The sequence below is a fragment of the Cyprinus carpio genome, chromosome B22 (assembly GCF_018340385.1).
Source record: "Cyprinus carpio isolate SPL01 chromosome B22, ASM1834038v1, whole genome shotgun sequence".
NCBI lineage: Eukaryota > Metazoa > Chordata > Actinopteri > Cypriniformes > Cyprinidae > Cyprinus > Cyprinus carpio.
The window spans coordinates 32,262,484-32,280,881 of NC_056618.1; the positions used below are offsets into that span (position 1 = coordinate 32,262,484).

The 18,398-nt window shown below is 33.0% G+C and overlaps 1 protein-coding gene across 1 annotated transcript in view; it reads right to left on the bottom strand.

Annotated features, from left to right (window-relative positions):
• Nucleotides 1-900: 900 nt before the first annotated feature.
• LOC109083389 (NACHT, LRR and PYD domains-containing protein 12-like) overlaps nucleotides 901-18,398 on the bottom strand; it is an 84,178-nt gene continuing 66,680 nt past the window's right edge. Inside the window, 4 exon segments of the mRNA XM_042748894.1 lie at nucleotides 901-1,296; nucleotides 1,582-1,755; nucleotides 4,334-4,507; nucleotides 10,707-10,880. Of these exon segments, the coding sequence (XP_042604828.1) occupies nucleotides 1,290-1,296; nucleotides 1,582-1,755; nucleotides 4,334-4,507; nucleotides 10,707-10,880 (529 nt within the window). The 3' untranslated portion in view covers nucleotides 901-1,289.

The following is an 18,398-nucleotide window of genomic DNA, read 5'->3' on the forward strand; positions in this document are numbered from 1 at the left end:
CTGTCTCCTCGTGTCATCACAAGCCCCTACTGGCAACTCCTCCAAACCACTTGAGAGAGCTCTCGAGCTGTCTGGGAGAGTAAGAGTGATTCTTAGCTTTAATAAATTTGATAAATTGATTTTATCATTAAGTTTAAAAGTAGTTGTAAATGTAATATTCTCAGCACTTAAGACTAAAATGGCACTTTGAGAAGCTTGATAAATACAGCCCTGGTCTTCTCAGCATAAGCAGGTCGGGGCCCCTCTCCCTCCACCTAACATCTGTATGTGGACAAGAGCCACGGGGAAAGAGGGGTACCCCAAAACTAATAGGGTCTATCAGTGACACCCAGACCTTGTATCACATCAGACATCACCTTCAAACAAAGAAGGGTTCTTTACTTTCCATTCCAGTTCTGTTTTCCAGTTTAGACTTTCCAATCAGTGTCTATAACATACAACTTTATGATTTTCCCCACTGTTGCCAACTTCAGAATTGTGATTATTAGAAAATAAAGGAAAATAAGGGATGCTCAAAATATTTGTACTGTTTGTTTTGCTTAATCTATTTATGTTACATTTTTCAAAACAAATAAATAAAAAATAAAATCTCAATGTCAAAAAAAAAAAAAAAAAATCATTGAGTAATTTGTATCATTATAGAATTGTGTCTGCACAAGTAGTGTAGTGCAACATCTTACACAAAAATGTTTCATCATGTTTGGACTTGAAGTGTTAATAACATTCCCAAAAGTATTCTGGTTGTGGTTTGGAAAGTGAAAATGCACCGGTAAAACTTAAGTGACACTTTTCTAAATGTGTGTTTGGACTATGCAAATAAGTTTCACAGGAGGAAAGAAGGGAGGGTCACACACAGCTCTGATAAAGCAACACCCAACGTAATCACTTATGCACTTAAATCAACTTATCCACTTTATTACTTTATTACTTTTGCTTTTTCATTCATGGTTTTTATTTAGTAGTTATTGATTACATCTGTTTATCTATTCTTAATACAACTAATTTTATTACTCTTGTGTCTTCCTTGTGTTAATGATACAGAAAGAGGCTCTACAAGTTAGGTTTCCCACCAATTTTTCTTATGTGATGTACTCATAACCACACCTTAAGTGACATGTGATCCAAAAATCATAACCTCAACAGTGACATGTACCCATCACTGCACTATTTCACCTCCCTAAGGTGATGAAAGCAAATTCACTACAATATCAGCATTTGTCCAGGTGACAGTCTTGTTCAGGACGTGTTGTTTCTGATTCAGTTGTTTGGAGCTTGTGGAGTTTCCACTGTCAAATACTGTATAATAAAGAGAAAGAGAAAATACACTGAGATCTGCTTTAATACAAGATAATAAATGAAAGCACTGACTCAATAACTCAGTGGTTCTCAACTCCAGGCCTCGGGACCCACTGCTCTGCACATTTTGAATGTTTCTGAATCTGACACACTCAGTTCAGTTCATGGATCTCTCTCCTAATGAGCTGATGATCTGAATCAGGTGTGATAAATAAGGGAGACAAACAAAATGTGCAGAGCAGTGGGTCCCGAGGACTGGAGTTGAGAACCACTGCAATAACTTACTCTAGCTTCTTCAGTTTACAGTGTGGATCCTCCAGTAGAGCAGAGAGCAGCTTCTTTCCTGAGTCTCCTGGTTTATTAAGTCTCAGATTCAGTTCTGTCAGGTGTGAGGAGTTTGATCTCAGAGCTGAAATCAGAGCAGAACAGCCTTCCTCTCCAATACTGCAGTCCCACAGCCTGCAGAGAGTGAAGAACATGAATGATCTCTGAAACTGTGTTTAAGTTTTAGTGTGAGAGTGTGTTTATGTGTGTGTTTGTATGAGCACTACTTTTTTTATACACCAGGATCAGTGCTATAGAGATTTTAACTTGCCAGCAGCTAAAACATTAATTTAAATGCACTCTACACACATGATTCCTGATTGTGAAGCTGAACTAGTTTATAACAGTATATAGGTGATGTTAAAATAAGAGTAACATTATAGTGTAACTATGACATATATTTTACTTGCGCTTCTTTAAAGTTCACTTAATTTGGATCGAGTTTAAATTTTATTGTAGCTCTATGTTTAATCTGACTCTAATTTTCAAGTGATCATTAAATTTAGAATGTGTTTCTAATTATTAACTAATCACAGATATTGGTTAAAATTAATTGAGATATCTGATTATTCTGGACTTCCTATCCATTTGTAAATTTTATGGGTCTTGCTTCTGGTCTCATTTCCTTCCAGCTATTTTTAGCTGTACAGAACAGCTTGTATTGCTGCTTGATATTACAAATTGGTGTGTCTTACCATATTATTTTAATGTATTATCTTAATTATGAACACACACTGTTTGCAGAGATCAAAGCTTAATCTAGCTCAGGACTGTTTTGATTATCATAACCCAGTAAAGTATTTTAAGAGTGATTACTCTACCAGTCAAAACTTTTTGAACGGGAACGTTAAGATTTGTAATGTTTTTTAAAAAATAAGTCTCTTCTGCTCACCAAGCCTGCATTTATTTGATCCAAAATATAGCAAAAGCAGTAATATTGTGAAATATTTTTACGATTTAAAATAACTGCTTTCTATTTGAATATATTTTAAAATGTAATTTATTCTTGTGATCAAAGCTGAATTTTCTCCAGTCTTCAGTGTCACATGATCTTCAGAAATCATTCTAATATGCTGATTTGCTGCTCAAGAAACATTTATTATTATTATTATTATTATTATTATTATTTAAAACAGTTGAGTAAATTTATTATTTTTTTTTTTTTTTTTCAGGATTCTTTGATGAATAGAAAGATCCAGAGATCAGAATTTATCTGAAATAAAAAGCTTCTGTAACATTATACACCATACCATTCAAAAGCTTGGAGTCAATATCATTTTTCATTTTTATTTATTTTATTTATTTTTATTTATTTTTTTTTTTTTGGGGGGGGGGGTTATTGTAGAAATTAATACTTCTATTTAGCAAGGATGCTTTAAATTGACAAAGACATTTATAATGTTACAAAAGATTTCTATTTCAGATAAATGCTGTTCTTCTGAACTTTCTATTCATCAAAGAAACCTGAAAAATTATATTCAGCTGTTTTCAACAACAACAACAACAACAACAACAACAACAATAATAATAATAATAATAATAATAATAATAATAATAATAATAATAATAATAAATGTTTTTTGGAGCAGCAAATCCGAATATTAGAATGATTTCGGAAGGATCATGTGACTGGAGTAATGATGCTAAAAATTCAGCCCTGAAAGTGAAAGTGCAGGAATAAATTTTAAAATATATTCAAATAAAAAACAGTTATTTTAAATAGTAAAAAATCTTTCAAAATTATACTGTTTTTTGCTGTACTTTGGATCAAATACATGCAGGCTTGATGAGCAGAAGAGACTTCTTTAAAAACAATGTTAATGTTCAAAAATGTTTGACTGGTAGTGTATATTGTGAATAAAATTGTTTATCCAAAAATAAAACATCTAATCACTTCCCTCTATTTTGTTTCTTATCCATATTATATGCTTACAAAAGGAGATGTTAGGCAGAATGATGTGTCATTCAGTTATTTTTCATATAGTAATTAAATGGTAAATAAGAAGGAGTTTCTGTATCATCTCATGTTGTGTGTCAAATATATTTATTTGTACAAATTAATTGTATAATAATTGTAATTACATAATATTATTTCCCAAAGCTGAAGTGATTAGACTACCTTTTATTTATTTTTTATGTATAACAGTATTTTAACTAATTGCAAGAGCTGAATAATCAGTAAAATTCTATTGATTAATCAGTGAAATAATCTGTGATTAGTCGATCAATCGTTCTAATAAGAATCGTTCTAAGATTAGATTAATCGAGTATCGAAATAATCGTTTGTTGCAGCCCTATATAAAAACATATATTTGTTTTGGGCACATTCAGTATAATCATTGTATTTGATCATTTACATTTTGATTTTTAAAGGAATCATTCACCCAAAAATATAAATTGTCTTGTTTATCTTAAATTTTTTTGTTTTATTTTTTTTATTTTCTTCTTTGTTTTTTGTTAATAAAATTTTGTTATTTTGATTATTGTTGGAAACAAAAAAGTTTGTGTTTTGTTTCTTTCCATTGTGTAGACAAAAACATTTCTCAAAATATCTCTTTTATGTTCCACAAATAAAGTCATACTGTTTTGAAATGCCTTGAAGAAAAGTAAAGTGATGACAGAGTTTGGGTGAACTATCCCTTTAACATATAATGTTTTTGTTTGGCAGTATTTTCACACTGTTTGTTGTGTTCAATAATATAATAACACTCACTCTAGTTTCTTCAGTTTACAGTGTGGATCCTCCAGTAGAGCAGAGAGCAGCTTCACTCCTGAGTCTCCTGGTGTATTATAGCTCAGATCCAGTTCTGTCAGGTGTGAGGGGTTTAATCTCAGAGCTGAAATCAGAGCAGCACAGCCTTCCTCTCCAATACTGCAGTAACTCAGCCTGCAGAGAGTGAAGAACATGAATGATCTCTGAGACTGTGTTCAAGTTTTAGGCTGAGAGTGTGTTTGTGTGTGTGTTTGTATGAGCACTACTTTTTCTATACACCAGGATCAGTGCTATAGAGATTTTAACTTGCCAGCACAAGCACAAGATGAGAAACTAATTGAAATGGTTTTTCATAAGAGTGCATTCCAAGGTCATAGAAATCTTAAATAAATAAATTAATTATCAGGGATAATTAAAAGTTCTGATTCTTAGAATTGAGTTAAGATTAATAATCATACTGTAACTAAATATAAATTAAACCCAACACATACCTCAAAAGTAATCATACATTTTCTTTTTTAGTTATCCTAAGCTCTTAAACGTTTTAGCAGTTACACATTTTTATTTGTGAAAGCAGTATTTATAAATGACTTATATTGTATTTTATATTTACTTTTATGTGACTTTTAACAATATTTATATACTACAGTAATCATAAAGGAAGACTTGTCATGGTGATTCATTGGTCATCATCAGTTGTAGGTTAAACCCTTTTAAAATGATCACTTTCAGCAGAAGCTGCATCATGAAGAAGACTGTGGCCCACGAAAACCTGCCTTTGGCAGCGAGGGACATTATTCCTGAAGAAGAAATAACACACGACTGCGGAGCAAGTGACTGGCTTTAGAGAAAGCTTTGACTACTTTTGTCATGTTTACAGATGTGAGATGCAGATTCTTTAAGACTTGGACTATTTTTTGAAGGGACCTAAAGATCCTGTACTTGTACATATAGTGCTGTCATGCTCGTGGACCTTTCCTGATCCCTCCCGCTCCCTCTTTCCCACTTCACTTCCTGTAAAATACAGTAGAAGAATGCAGTTTCTGATGCAGACACACTGTACGGTTTAGCGTTGTGGGGACCCGCTCTATAAGTAATGGTTTTAACTAATATTTGCTTCATCTTTATTATAGCCTTCAGTTAGTTAGTTTCAGTCTTAAAGTCAAACAGATTATTATTATTATTATTAATGTTATTTTTAGTCTTGAGGTCAAACAGCAGCACATAGACACTGTTTCTGTTGAAAATGAATATAAATAAATAGTTATAAAGAAAAAAGTGGGTGCTTGGTTTCGGAAAATGAATACAGCTCGTAAAAAATATGATGAAAAAGTCATGCTAACTTATTAATTCATAGAAATAATTTAAGCAATTAAAACCTTTTTTATACTAGATTCAACTTGAATTTCAATACTATTAAACTGACTTTAAAATCTCAAGAAGTTTATAAGTTGAAACGGGTGAAAATGTAACAGTGCATGTTAAATAGCCTAAATGAACTTGTATCTTGTATAGTATCCTGTAACACAATAAAAACTCCGTAATTACGGGAAGAAGGGAGGCGGGAACCGGCGAACATTCAAATAAATCTTTAATAACCAAAATAAACATAAAACAGCGCGACAGCCCCTCACGGGTGACTGCCGCGCACAAACAAAAACCAAACCACAAAATAAAGCCCAGGCCTGGTCCTCTCTCGTCCTTCACTGTCGTCGCTCCTCTTTTATATCCTTCCGATCTCCTCCGTGGGACTCGAGACCGGTGAGTGGAGCAGGTGTCGCTCATTTCCCAATCACTCCACCGGCCTCGCTCCGTTCCCACGGCTCTCGGCCCCGCCCCACTCGTCACATATCCGAAGACCTTGATTACATTTTAGCATAAAACTAAAAATATTAGGTGACTTTTTTTTCTTTTTTTAAATGAACAATTCCTGTATAAAATGGGACAGCAACCTTTATATCAAACATTTTGAAATCATCCACAGCTGAAGAACGCGAGAGGCAGATTCTTTTTCGCATCACATTCGCGGAGTGAATGTGATGCACAAAGTCATTTTCAGATGCAATGAAAAAAAAAAAAAAAACACGGGATAAAACCATACACAAAACTTGGAAATAGTTAACAGCATAGCCTAGATTAGGCCCAGACTCTGTTGCTAAGTATATAATGTATTTTTTTTTTTTACCCACAGTAACACATTTTAACTGATTAATCGCCTATTTTCGTTTGCTGCATGTTTTTTTTTTTTTTTTTGTGAGAGGAAAAAAAAAGTTGCATTTTATTACATTCAGAAATTATAATGGCAGGCCTAATAATGTTATAGGCGCCAACAGGATATTTTTAGTTCCCTTCACTTTACAACAAATCCTTTACATTTAACAAATTTATCAGAACAGAACAATAATTAAAAAATTATAATTCTAATTAATAAATATAATTGCAGTATATGATGCTTAGTTATAAAATAATAATAAAAAATTATTTAACTTATTAAATCTAAACGTTTCCATATTCGTGATGTTGCCCATTTGAAAATAGGCTTTGTAGTTTGCGCGTGTTTCAGTAGTCAACGGAAAAAAATCATAATGAACAAAAATATGCCAAAGTGGGCCGCTGCTCGCACCAAATGGCATGGTGACCAATGAATCTGTGCGCATGAGGCACCAGCGCGATCAAACAGCTGAAACAGAAAACACTAAATTTTTGGTCACACAGTAAAGGCATAATTCGAAAATGCAAACTGTTAGCAGTTAGAAAAATCAAGAATAATAACAGAGTTAATAAGAATTATTTCTAAATGCTAGATGCTGTGTTCCTCCATGGATATGCCTTCCCAGACCATCACTGACCCACCACCAAACCGGTCATGCTGAACAATGTTACAGGCAGCATAACATTCTCCACCGCTTTTACAGACCCTTTTACATCTGTCACATGTGCTCAGGGTGAACCTGCTCTCATCTGTGAAAAGCACAGAGCGCCAGAGGCGGACCTGCCGATTCTGGTGTTCAATGGCAAATGCCAGTCAAGCTACACAGTGCCAGGCTGTGAGCACAGAGCCCACTAGAGGACGTCAGGCCCTCAGGCCACCCTCATGAAGTCTGTTTCTGATTGTTTTCTCAGAGGCATTCACACAAATGGCCTGCTGGAGGTCATTTTGTAGGGCTCGGGCAGTGCTCATCCTGTTCCTCCATGCACACAAAGGAGCAGATACAGGTCCTGCTAATGGGTTAAGGACCTTCTACTGCCCTGTCCAGCTCTCCTAGAGTAACTGCCTGTCTCCTGGAATCTCCTACATGCTCTTGAGACTGTGCTGGGAGACAGAGCAAACCTTCTGGCAATGGCACATATTGATGCCACCATCCTGGAGGAGTTGGACTGCCTGTGCAACCTTTGTAAGGTCCAGGCATCGCCTCATGCTACCAGTAGTGACACTGACCCTAGCCAAATGCAAAACTAGTGAAAAACAATCAGAAAAGATGAGTAGGGGAAAAAATGTCAGTGGCCTCCACCTATAAAAACATCCCTTTTTTGGGGTTTTCTAATGGTTGCCCATCTAGTGCACCTGTTGTTAATTTTATTAACACCAAAGCAGCTGAAATGAATTAACAACCCCCTCTGCTACGTAATTGACCAGATCAATATCCCAGAAAGTTTAATTTACTTGATGCCATACTCTGATTAAAAAGTGTTCCTTTAATTTTTTTGAGCAGTGTGTGTGTGTGTGTGTGTGTGTGTGTGTGTATATATATATATATATATATATATAAATATATAAAATATACAGTACTTTATATGTGAAGCTATGGCCAATTAATTACTGTAAATGTATATAATTTTGGCTCACACTTATGTACTTTGTTGTTAAATGGTCTATAGGTGTATAGACTTTAATGCCAAAATAGGGTAAATAGGAAGCATTTTTACAGTTTTGACAGAGTACAACATATAAATCGTTTTGTGGTCGAGTAGTCGTTTGATTTAATTTGACCTAATTTAAGGCCTGCAATAATGCAGTTTGACCAGTGTGGCGCTGTAGCGCAAGACTGTAATTCAGCCTCCTGGATGTAATTCAAGAGAAGAAGAGACAGCGCTCAGCGCTGCTTCAGAGCAAACGCATCCGAGCCGAACCGAAGGGCGTTTGGATATCAAAATATATGATGCGTGCTTTCCTCTCAATAACGAAATAAACAATAACAACAAAAAATCACAGCGGTGTGAAAGCCCCAGCAGTTAAAAATGCATCTTTATTACACCGATGTGGATGTTTGCACGAGCTCAGTAAAGACATTCACGGTTCACGTCTATAGTACTTTTTATGCAATACCTTAAATCAAGCAGCTTTACGGTATTAGAACATTATTATTAATTATTTGATTAAAGTGATCGTTTGGTTTGCAGAGATCAAAGCTTAATCTAGCTCAGGACTGTTTTGATTATCATAACCCAGTAAGATATTTTAAGAGAGATTACTCTACTACTCAAAAGTTTTTTTAAACGGGAACGTTAAGATTTGTAAGGTTATTTTATTATTATTTTTTTTTTTTAAAGAAGCTTCTTCTGCTCACCAAGCCTGCATTTATTTGATCGAAAATATAGCAAAAGCTGTAATATTGTGAATGATTTTTTACAATTTTAAATTTATTTTTTATATTTTGTTATATTTTAAATAAAATACTATTAAATACTGGGGAATATATATATATCACTTCTTCAGTGTCACATGATCTTCAGAAATCATTCTAATATGATGATTTGCTGCACAAGAAACATTATTATTATTATTATTATTATTATTATTATCAATATTTAAAACAGTTGAGTACATTTATTATTTTATTTATTTTTTCTTCAGGATTCTTTAATGAATAGAAAGATCCAGAGATCAGAATTTATCTGAAATAAAAAGCTTCTGTAACATTATACAGCATACCATTCAAAAGCTTGGAGTCAACATCATTTTTTCTTTTTAATTTTATTTTTATTTTGGGGGGGGGGGGGTTATTGTAGAAATTAATACTTCTATTTAGCCAGGGTGCTTTAAATTGACAAAAACATTTATAATGTTACAAAAGATTTCTATTTAAGATAAATGCTGTTCTTCTGAACTTTATATTCATCAAAGAAACCTGAAAAATTATATTCAGCTGTTTTCAACAACAACAACAACAACAACAATAATAATAATAATAATAATAATAATAATAATAATAAGTGTGTTTTTTGGAGCAGCAAATCCGAATATAGAATGATTTCGGAAGGATCATGTGACTGGAGTAATGATGCTAAAAATTCTGCCCTGAAAGTGGAAAGTGCAGGAATAAATTTTAAAATATAATTCAAAATAAAAAACAGTTATTTTTAAATAGAAAAAAAATCTTTCAAAATTGTACTGTTTTTGCTGTACTTTGGATTAAATACATGCAGGCTTGATGAGCAGAAGAGACTTCTTTAAAAACAATGTTAATGTTCAAAAATGTGTTGACTGGTAGTGTATATTGTGAATAAATTGTTTGTATCCAAAAATAAAACATCTAATCACTTCCCTCTATTTTGTTTCTTATCCATATTATATGCTTACAAAAGGAGATGTTAGGCAGAATGATGTGTCATTCAGTTATTTTTCATATAGTAATTAAATGATAAATAAGAAGGATTCTCTGTGTCATCTCATTTTGTGTGTCAAATATATTTATTTGTATAAATTGTATAATAATTGTAATTACATAATATTATTTCCCAAAGCTGAAGCGATTAGACTCCCTTTAATTTTTTTATGTATAACAGTATTATACATAAAATGTATAACAATTTAATTTATTGCAAGAGCTGAATAATCAATAAAATTCTATTGATTAATCAGTGAAATAATCTGTGATTAGTCGATCAATCGTTCTAATAATCGTTAGATTAATCGAAATATCGAAATAATCGTTTGTTGCAGCCCTATATACAAACATACATTTGTTTTGTGCACATTCAGTATAATCATTGTATTTGATCATTTACATTTTTAATTTTAAAGGAATCGTTCATCCAAACATATAAATTGTCATAATTTTCTTCCCTGTATGTTGTTCATAACCTGTAGATGCGCTTCTTTCTTCTGTGAAACACAAAACATGATATTTTGAATATTGTTGGCAACCAAAGTTTGGGCGCCATTGCTTTCCATTGTGTGGACAAAAACATTTCTCAAAATATCTTCTTTTATTTTCCACAAATAAAGTCATACTGTTTTGAAATGTCTTGAAGAAAAGTAAAGTGATGACAGAATTTTAATTTTTGGGTGAACTATCCCTTTAACATGAAATGTTTTTGTTTGTCAGTATTTTCACACAGTATGTGTGTTTAATAATATAATAACACTCACTCTAGTTTCTCCAGTTTACAGTGTGGATCCTCCAGTAGAGCAGAGAGCAGCTTCACTCCTGAGTCTCCTGGTGTATTACCTCTCAGATTCAGTTCTGTCAGGTGTGAGGGGTTTGATCTCAGAGCTGAAATCAGAGCAGCACAGCCTTCCTCTCCAATACTGCAGCCACACAGCCTGCAGAGAGTGAAGAACATGAATGATCTCTGAGACTGTGTTTAAGTTTTAGGGTGAGAGTGTGTTTGTGTGTGTGTTTGTATGAGCTCTACTTTTACTAAACACCAGGATCAGTGCTATAGAGATTTTAACTCACCAGCACAAGCACAAGATAAGAAACTAATTGAAATCCACTCTACTCACATGATTCCTGATACTGAACTAGTTTATCATTTTCATTCTTCAAACCTTTTGTAGTATTATACATGCAATAATGTTAAAATATTAAGAGTATCATTACAAGATAACTATGACATATTACTCTGGTGTTTAAGATTGTGGGGAGGTTGAGAGGCAGGTGTATTTGGAAAATAGACATCACTCTTCATTTTTTCTCACACTGAATTAGGGAAAGTAGCATTTATGAATGTTTCCTCATATAAATACTCTTCAAACATTAAAATATTCCAGTTTTCGTGTCACTGAGTACATGTAAATCTGTTATTCATGAATTGGAGAAAGATTTGTCAATTTGTATTTTTGTAATTATTTATCTGTATGTTTTGTTTTGGATTATACTTATGCACTTTTGTTTTTTTAATGTTATATGTGTATTTACAAACATACATTAAAACTAATATATAATTATAATAATTTTATTTGATAATTAATATTTTGTGACTGGTGTGTGGTAGTTTACAATGGGGCTAAAGATGGACTCATGTAAAATTATTACAGACTTATGCACAAATAAGAATCATTTAAATAACAGGCTTATATTTGAAACAAATGTCTTGTTAATGTTTTCAGTTTTGTTTTCAAAGTAATTAAATCAACAGATTTTCAATAACTGAAGAATATGAAAAGGATGATATTTGGGGAAAAAAAGAGATGATCACCATATTTTTAATAAAATATCATATTTAAAAATATGATATCACTCACAAAATATAAACAGTCTTTTAATTGAGATGCTGTAAAGTCATATTAAGTTACTATGAGATCTTCAAGCAGTGTGAGAATCTTTCACAATCTTTTCCTTTATAATGAAATATTCCTGTATGTTTGTTTTATAAATCCATTTTGCAATGTACTCAGTTAATAAAAGTAAATTATTTTATCAAAGCAGAATATGGTACAAACATTGCTGAAGGGGTTGTTTTAGACAATAATTATCTCAGATATTATGAAAAACGTATTACTTTAGTTGAAATATTTGTATCAATATTGTGGCCCTTTTGCCCCATACCTGGCCTAATGGTTAGAGAGTTTGACTCCTAATCCACGCCTGAGGTGTTCTTGAGCAAGGCACCGAACCCCCAACTGAAATGGCTGCCCACTGCTCCGGGTGTGTGTTCACGGTGTGTGTGTTCACTGCTGTGTGTTTGCACTTTGGATGGGTTAAATGCAGAGCACGAGTTCTGAGTATGGGTCACCATACTTGGCTGTATGTCACGTCACTGTCACATACTGGTGAGTCTTTAACCTCGCGTGTGAGATAAAAGGTCATTCTTGCCACCTAATATTTTTCTATATATTTCTATATCCCTGTGGAAGTTTTATTCAATATTGATTTGTCTGAAATCTCTGAGGGACTCGTGTCTTTATCCTGATTGTACTCTAATACTGGTGTGCAGTAATGAAAGAAGCACTTCTAGATTCTAGCAGTCACTGCAGCTGTTATATTAAAGAAAAACACTACAGTGCTGGTTTTTATAAAAGACTCCATCAAAATATTGCCAGTAATTAGATGCAAATTTCAATATTTTTATTTATTTATTTTAACCCTCAAGCATCCTTCACATAGCAGCCCTTAATCTGTCCTTCGAAGGTCTCAGCTGTGATCCCATTTTTTTTAATGTCATATCACTGTCTTCAATACATTTTTTTGTGTTTTTTATTATTATTATTATTTATTTAGCTCTAAAAGTACCATATTTAATGTAAAATATGCTTATTTTATGTAATATTTAATATTTCTTATACTTCAGTAAAAACAAATCATTCCAGTAAGTTCAGAGAGCCAAAAACATTTTGGTGGGTTTGGTGACATCTGGTGACATATGAGTGTATAAAAATATCAAAAATATAAAAAAATATCAATATAAGACTGTAGTACTAATGGCTGCATATAGGCTGAAATCTATAAACCATTGTTGTAATGAACTTAACCTCTTAAGTTTTAGATTTTATCACAAGTTAGAAGTGTAGAGTTAAAAAAGAAAAGAGAAAAATAAATCTTTGTGTTGGGTGAGATTATACAAAGATGCCAAAATATGCTTACAGACAAATCTGACCTGCTATAAGGAAAAGACGAAGTAGGAGACAGAGTAATCATTTATTGTGTGTGTGTGTGTGTGTGTGTGTGTGTGTGTGTGTGTGTGTGTGTGTGTTTATAACATAGTGGGGACCAAAAACATAGCTTGTAATAGTCTCAGGAGGTGTTGCTAATAGGCCTAGTGCAGTGTTTTTCTGAATCCCCTCCATGAACAAAACCGGTATGTCTGTGTGTGAGTGTGTGTCAGGGCTCTACAGCGCCCCTGTAGTCTGGCCGCGGAACTTCGTCTTTACACATACCGATGCGACACACACACTTTACCTGCTGCTCCTGTGAGAATCACCGGACCACACCAACAATAATCACCATTAATCACAGTAATTATATCTTTATATAAGTATTTATCAATCGGTACAGGTAATTAGACAGTTTCTTTCACATTATTTAGATAATTCAATAATCAAAAGAAGACATCGCAGTTTAATCCTTCATGAAATATCTGGTGGCAGCAAGTTGTGCTAACAGAGTTTAGCGATTCGGCACTCCAGAAATGCAAAGTTTTCTTCCCCATCATTTCTAATCTGGGGTGTGTTTCCCAAAACCAACTATGGTCACAAGTTCCATCATTACCAATAGAGTTCAGTGTAACTAACGACCGTAGTAAGCTAACAATGCTTTTGGAAAACGGCCCCCTGCAGGTGCGATTCACATCATTCATGTACATCATGAGCACATGCACACTTTGGTCAGAGTGGCAATAATGTGATCAGGTGCATGTAAATGCACTGATTGATAATAATCAGCAATGTTTCCCGAGCAACAAATCCGTATATGACAAAGATCACGTGACACTGAAGACTGGAGTAAAGTTACTGAAAAATTCAGCTTTGCCTCATAATTTTTTCAGTAAATACATTTTAAAGTATATTCGAAAAAGAGAATGCTAATTTATTTACATTTTTTTAGTGTAATTTTGATAAAATAAATTTAGCCTTGGTGAGCAGAAGAGACTTCTCTTGAAAACCATAAAAAAACCCATAAAGATTCCAGATTTTTGAATGGTTGTGTACATACATTAGCAACATTAACAAGATGATCCTCCCTTTCAGCTCAGAGAAGGATATTTAAAGTTTAGGGTTTTTATGAAGAAGAGGAGGAAGAACACGTTTAACAATTTTCTCATAACTTTGCCATGTGTTATAATAAAAACAATTAACCTGAGTACAATAATATGCTAAATGTTATTAAAAAAATCTAGTTTTGCAAGAAATCTGGAGTCTCTGACTCTGCACTAGAGGAACTCTTTGCTGAAGAAGGTCAGGTGCTGAGGAGGAGCCTTGTTCTACAACAAAACACTGCATCAAGCCTCCTGTCCTTCCCTCAGAAGAGCCTGTCTTCTGCTGCTGGGGTAAGAAACACACTCTTCCTCTTCTCTATCGGCTCTCCAGCACCTAACTCTGCCTCCGTAGCACTGTCTGAAAGAGTCTTCTCCACAGTCAGTAATCAGAGATCACACATTCTCCTGAGAAACTCAACATCAACACGCTCATTTTCTTTAAAACTGTTTATGTTTATGGGGTGGGAAGCAGATCAGTATATGAGAATCATAATGTGACACTGGTTTCAGTAGCCTGTTTATTTTATGAATGTTTTTTTTTTTTTTTTAGTCTTCTGAGAAGCTCAAGAATTATGGTTCTTTGGTAATTGCAATATTGTTTAGGTTTATCTTCTGATAGTGAAGCAGTATTAAATACGGAGCCCCGCAGGTGACATGCAAGAAAAAAATTTATAAATCGTGTGCATGATTTACTAATTAGTTCCCTCGATTTATAAATTAGTAAATGTTGGGTTTGGTTTAGATTTTTTTTTTCATTGCATGTAATTTAATTAAATCACATGACATTTGTAGATTTTGCCTCATATACGACGCTCAGGAAACAATTTAACTTTTTTCTGCAAAAAAAGTGAAGTATCTGCTGAATTGTTTCATACCTTTTTATCATGTCTGTATTTTTTGCACCAAATTATGTAGAGTTGTATCAATAAGAGTACTGATAATTATTGATAATTTTCACTGATAACATCATTAACTATCCCCATCCTTAATAAGACAAACATTTTCTATTGATTATGTTGTGTAATCTATGAATTGACGTGTTCAGTTTTCTGTGCTCATGACTTGGTAACACTTTGCATGGTTAAAGAACAGGTGTAATGTTGAAAATGTTTTGGCTCAGTATTTGTAGAAAGTAGCTCTGAATAAATCTTGATTTGTGAATGAATGCAGTGTGTTTTTGTCTATTTTCTATTAGAATTTAATGTTTTTGTATTGGTTTGCATTGCATGTATGTAATGAATGTATTTATTATAAATCCCCTATAATTATATTACAATTAGATTTCATAAGGTTTATTTTTTGCACCGGAGAAGGTTTGAGTTTATTAGTTCTTTATGTATTTCAATGTAGTAGTCGGAGCACATCAGGACCCGGACTAAAGGTGAGGTGTAAATATTAAAAATAAAGGTGGACGTGGTATTTTGGTCGTTAGGACATACTTGGTACGTTGCTGCGACCAATATGTTTTGGTACTGTCACGTCCTCACAACATGGTATTTTGGTCGTTGGGACAATAGACATATAATACTCTGAATTCTGAACCACCGCAATACACATAGAAATACAGTAATCCATATTGGAGCGGGCAACTCTCCATAACTCTCATATCGGGACAGAGGAAAACATACCTGACTCGTCGGCAGCTTGGGCATCTACAAACCATCGCACAACAATAAAAACACATCTCGGGGTATTATCTTTCACAGGTAAGACAGAACAGTTGTTTCTGGATGTTTCTTTGGTCATTTTTAGCTTTATGTTGACAGCTAAATTAGCCACCAGTGTCAGACTATTAACAGCTAGCGATATCGCTAGTTAGCTGTGAAAGCTGAGACTTTATAAGAAATCAAAGTTTAAATGAACCTTATATTGTAGTTTATATCATAAACTAAGTTGTGTTATAAGCACAAGATGTACAGAGTGAGCACTTTGACAAATCTCAGACTGCCAGGATTAGTGAAGGAGCTAAAACATCTCTCTTTAATTTCACTAACGTTACTTATTTATCATCACTTTATAATAATGATTTCATAGCTTATCATAAAACTGTGAACTTTTTTTATTTTTATATTGTTACTTATTTATCATCACTTTATAATAATGATTTCAATATATATATATATTTTTTTTTTTTTTTTTTTCTCTTTTTAGTCAATTGCAAACAGGACAAGGAAAGCTAAAGAAAGCTGTTCTCTGCATTTCCAAGAGAGAAAGACTATACTTCCACAGCCTAAGGTTGTATTTGTAATAACCCAGAATACCCCTGAATGAATGGCCAGAATGACCCTGGTCATATTCAAACCTCTCTCTCTCTCTCTCTCTCTCTCTCTCTCTCTCTCCCCGGAATATAATTCCAGGAACATTTTTTATCTTTGTAAGGGTAATTTTTATAACAGTATAATTACCTTATTAAATGTTTCTGTCATTTTTGTCAAATATTTAGAGGTGGATGTTGCACACTGGTGGTGGACGAGGAGATTCCCCCTTCTATGTAAAGCGCTTTGAGTGCCCAGAAAAGCGCTATATAAATGTAAGGAATTATTAATTATTATTATTTAAATATAACTTATTTCTTCAGTCAATCACAATACTATAGACTGCATTTAAAATTATTTACACAGGCTGTTTAATGCTGATCATGTGTATTTACACAAAAACTGCATAATGTAAATAGCCTATAAATGAAAAACACAGGAACTCATAGTGAGTCAAGCTGCAATATCATGACAAAATCATTGTTTATTATTGCCCTTGATGTTGTAATAATGATTATTAATTTTCTGGTCTGTGTTAAATATAACTATACTTTGATATTTTGTTGTACAACGTCAACTGCTCACACTCACACCCCAAACATTCAGATGTGTTAACATATATGGAAAAATAAACAACTGTTTCAGAATTTGTGTTTTCTGCATGAGTCTATGTAATCTGCATTCATTGTAGAACAAAATGTCAAGCATCGTCAAGTTGTTTACATTATTTTACTCATTAATTTAATGAAATTTTTGAGGGTATTGGTGTAGGCGGTGTAGAATTAGTCTTTATGAGTCAGGTTTTGTCATCACAACTAAACCACCATTTTGTATTTATATATATATATATATATATATATATATATATATATATATATATATATATATATATATATATATATTTATATATGTATGTGTGTGTGTGTGTGTGTGTGTACATGTATATATTATACGTAAGGAGCTCATTTATTAAACACAATTTGGAATTCACGTCCACAATTTTTTGTGTTGTGTCTTAATTTGTTTAATCATTATTACACATATACTATTATACAACTACATTTCACGATTATTTATTTTACTTTATTATTTACTATTAATTTATTCTTCATTTTTGTCTATTCTGTATTATTCCACCCTTGATATTACATATTCTTCTTGCTATTATTCATCTATTGTTATTAATTTATTTATTATGGTATTATACATACATATACTTTGTGCTATTATAAATCTATTATATCACTTATGTTATTGTACTGTTGTACTCGCTTTTTATTTTATTATCTTTACTACAAGTTGTACAACATATATTTTTTAATATTACATATCACTTTTACTATATTTTTACTGTGCGCTGTATCAGTGCATAATATTTTACCACTGTAACTAAGTTTCACTGGATCCATAAAGACTTATCAGTTGCATTTGTTATTGTTTGTTGTGGAGTTTATCTGTATAGAGTGCTATCAAAATAAAAAGCAAACTACCAGTGTATTACTTTTTGATTTGTATTCGCTGGTTGTAATCAATTTTCTCAATGATGGTAAATTATTAGTGGTTAAAGATGTATTTTTTTTTTTCCCTAGTATTTAAAAGTGAATGGGCTGTGTTCTGACCTGAAGCACAAGAAAAGCTAAAATGTTGGGGTTGAACACAGAGAAAGCAATAAAACAACTTATTTCATTTAATATACATTCAAATTACATGTACATGTCACAGTTATACTACATTAACATTAGAATTGTAAACCGAAAAAATCAACGAAATCAACAAGTGAGACAAGTGTGAGCTTTCACATTTTTTAAGAAAATTAATCATTTTCCAAACCTAACTAAATAACATGGAAACAAAGTTGTTTTTAACTGCATGTAGATCACAAACCTCTG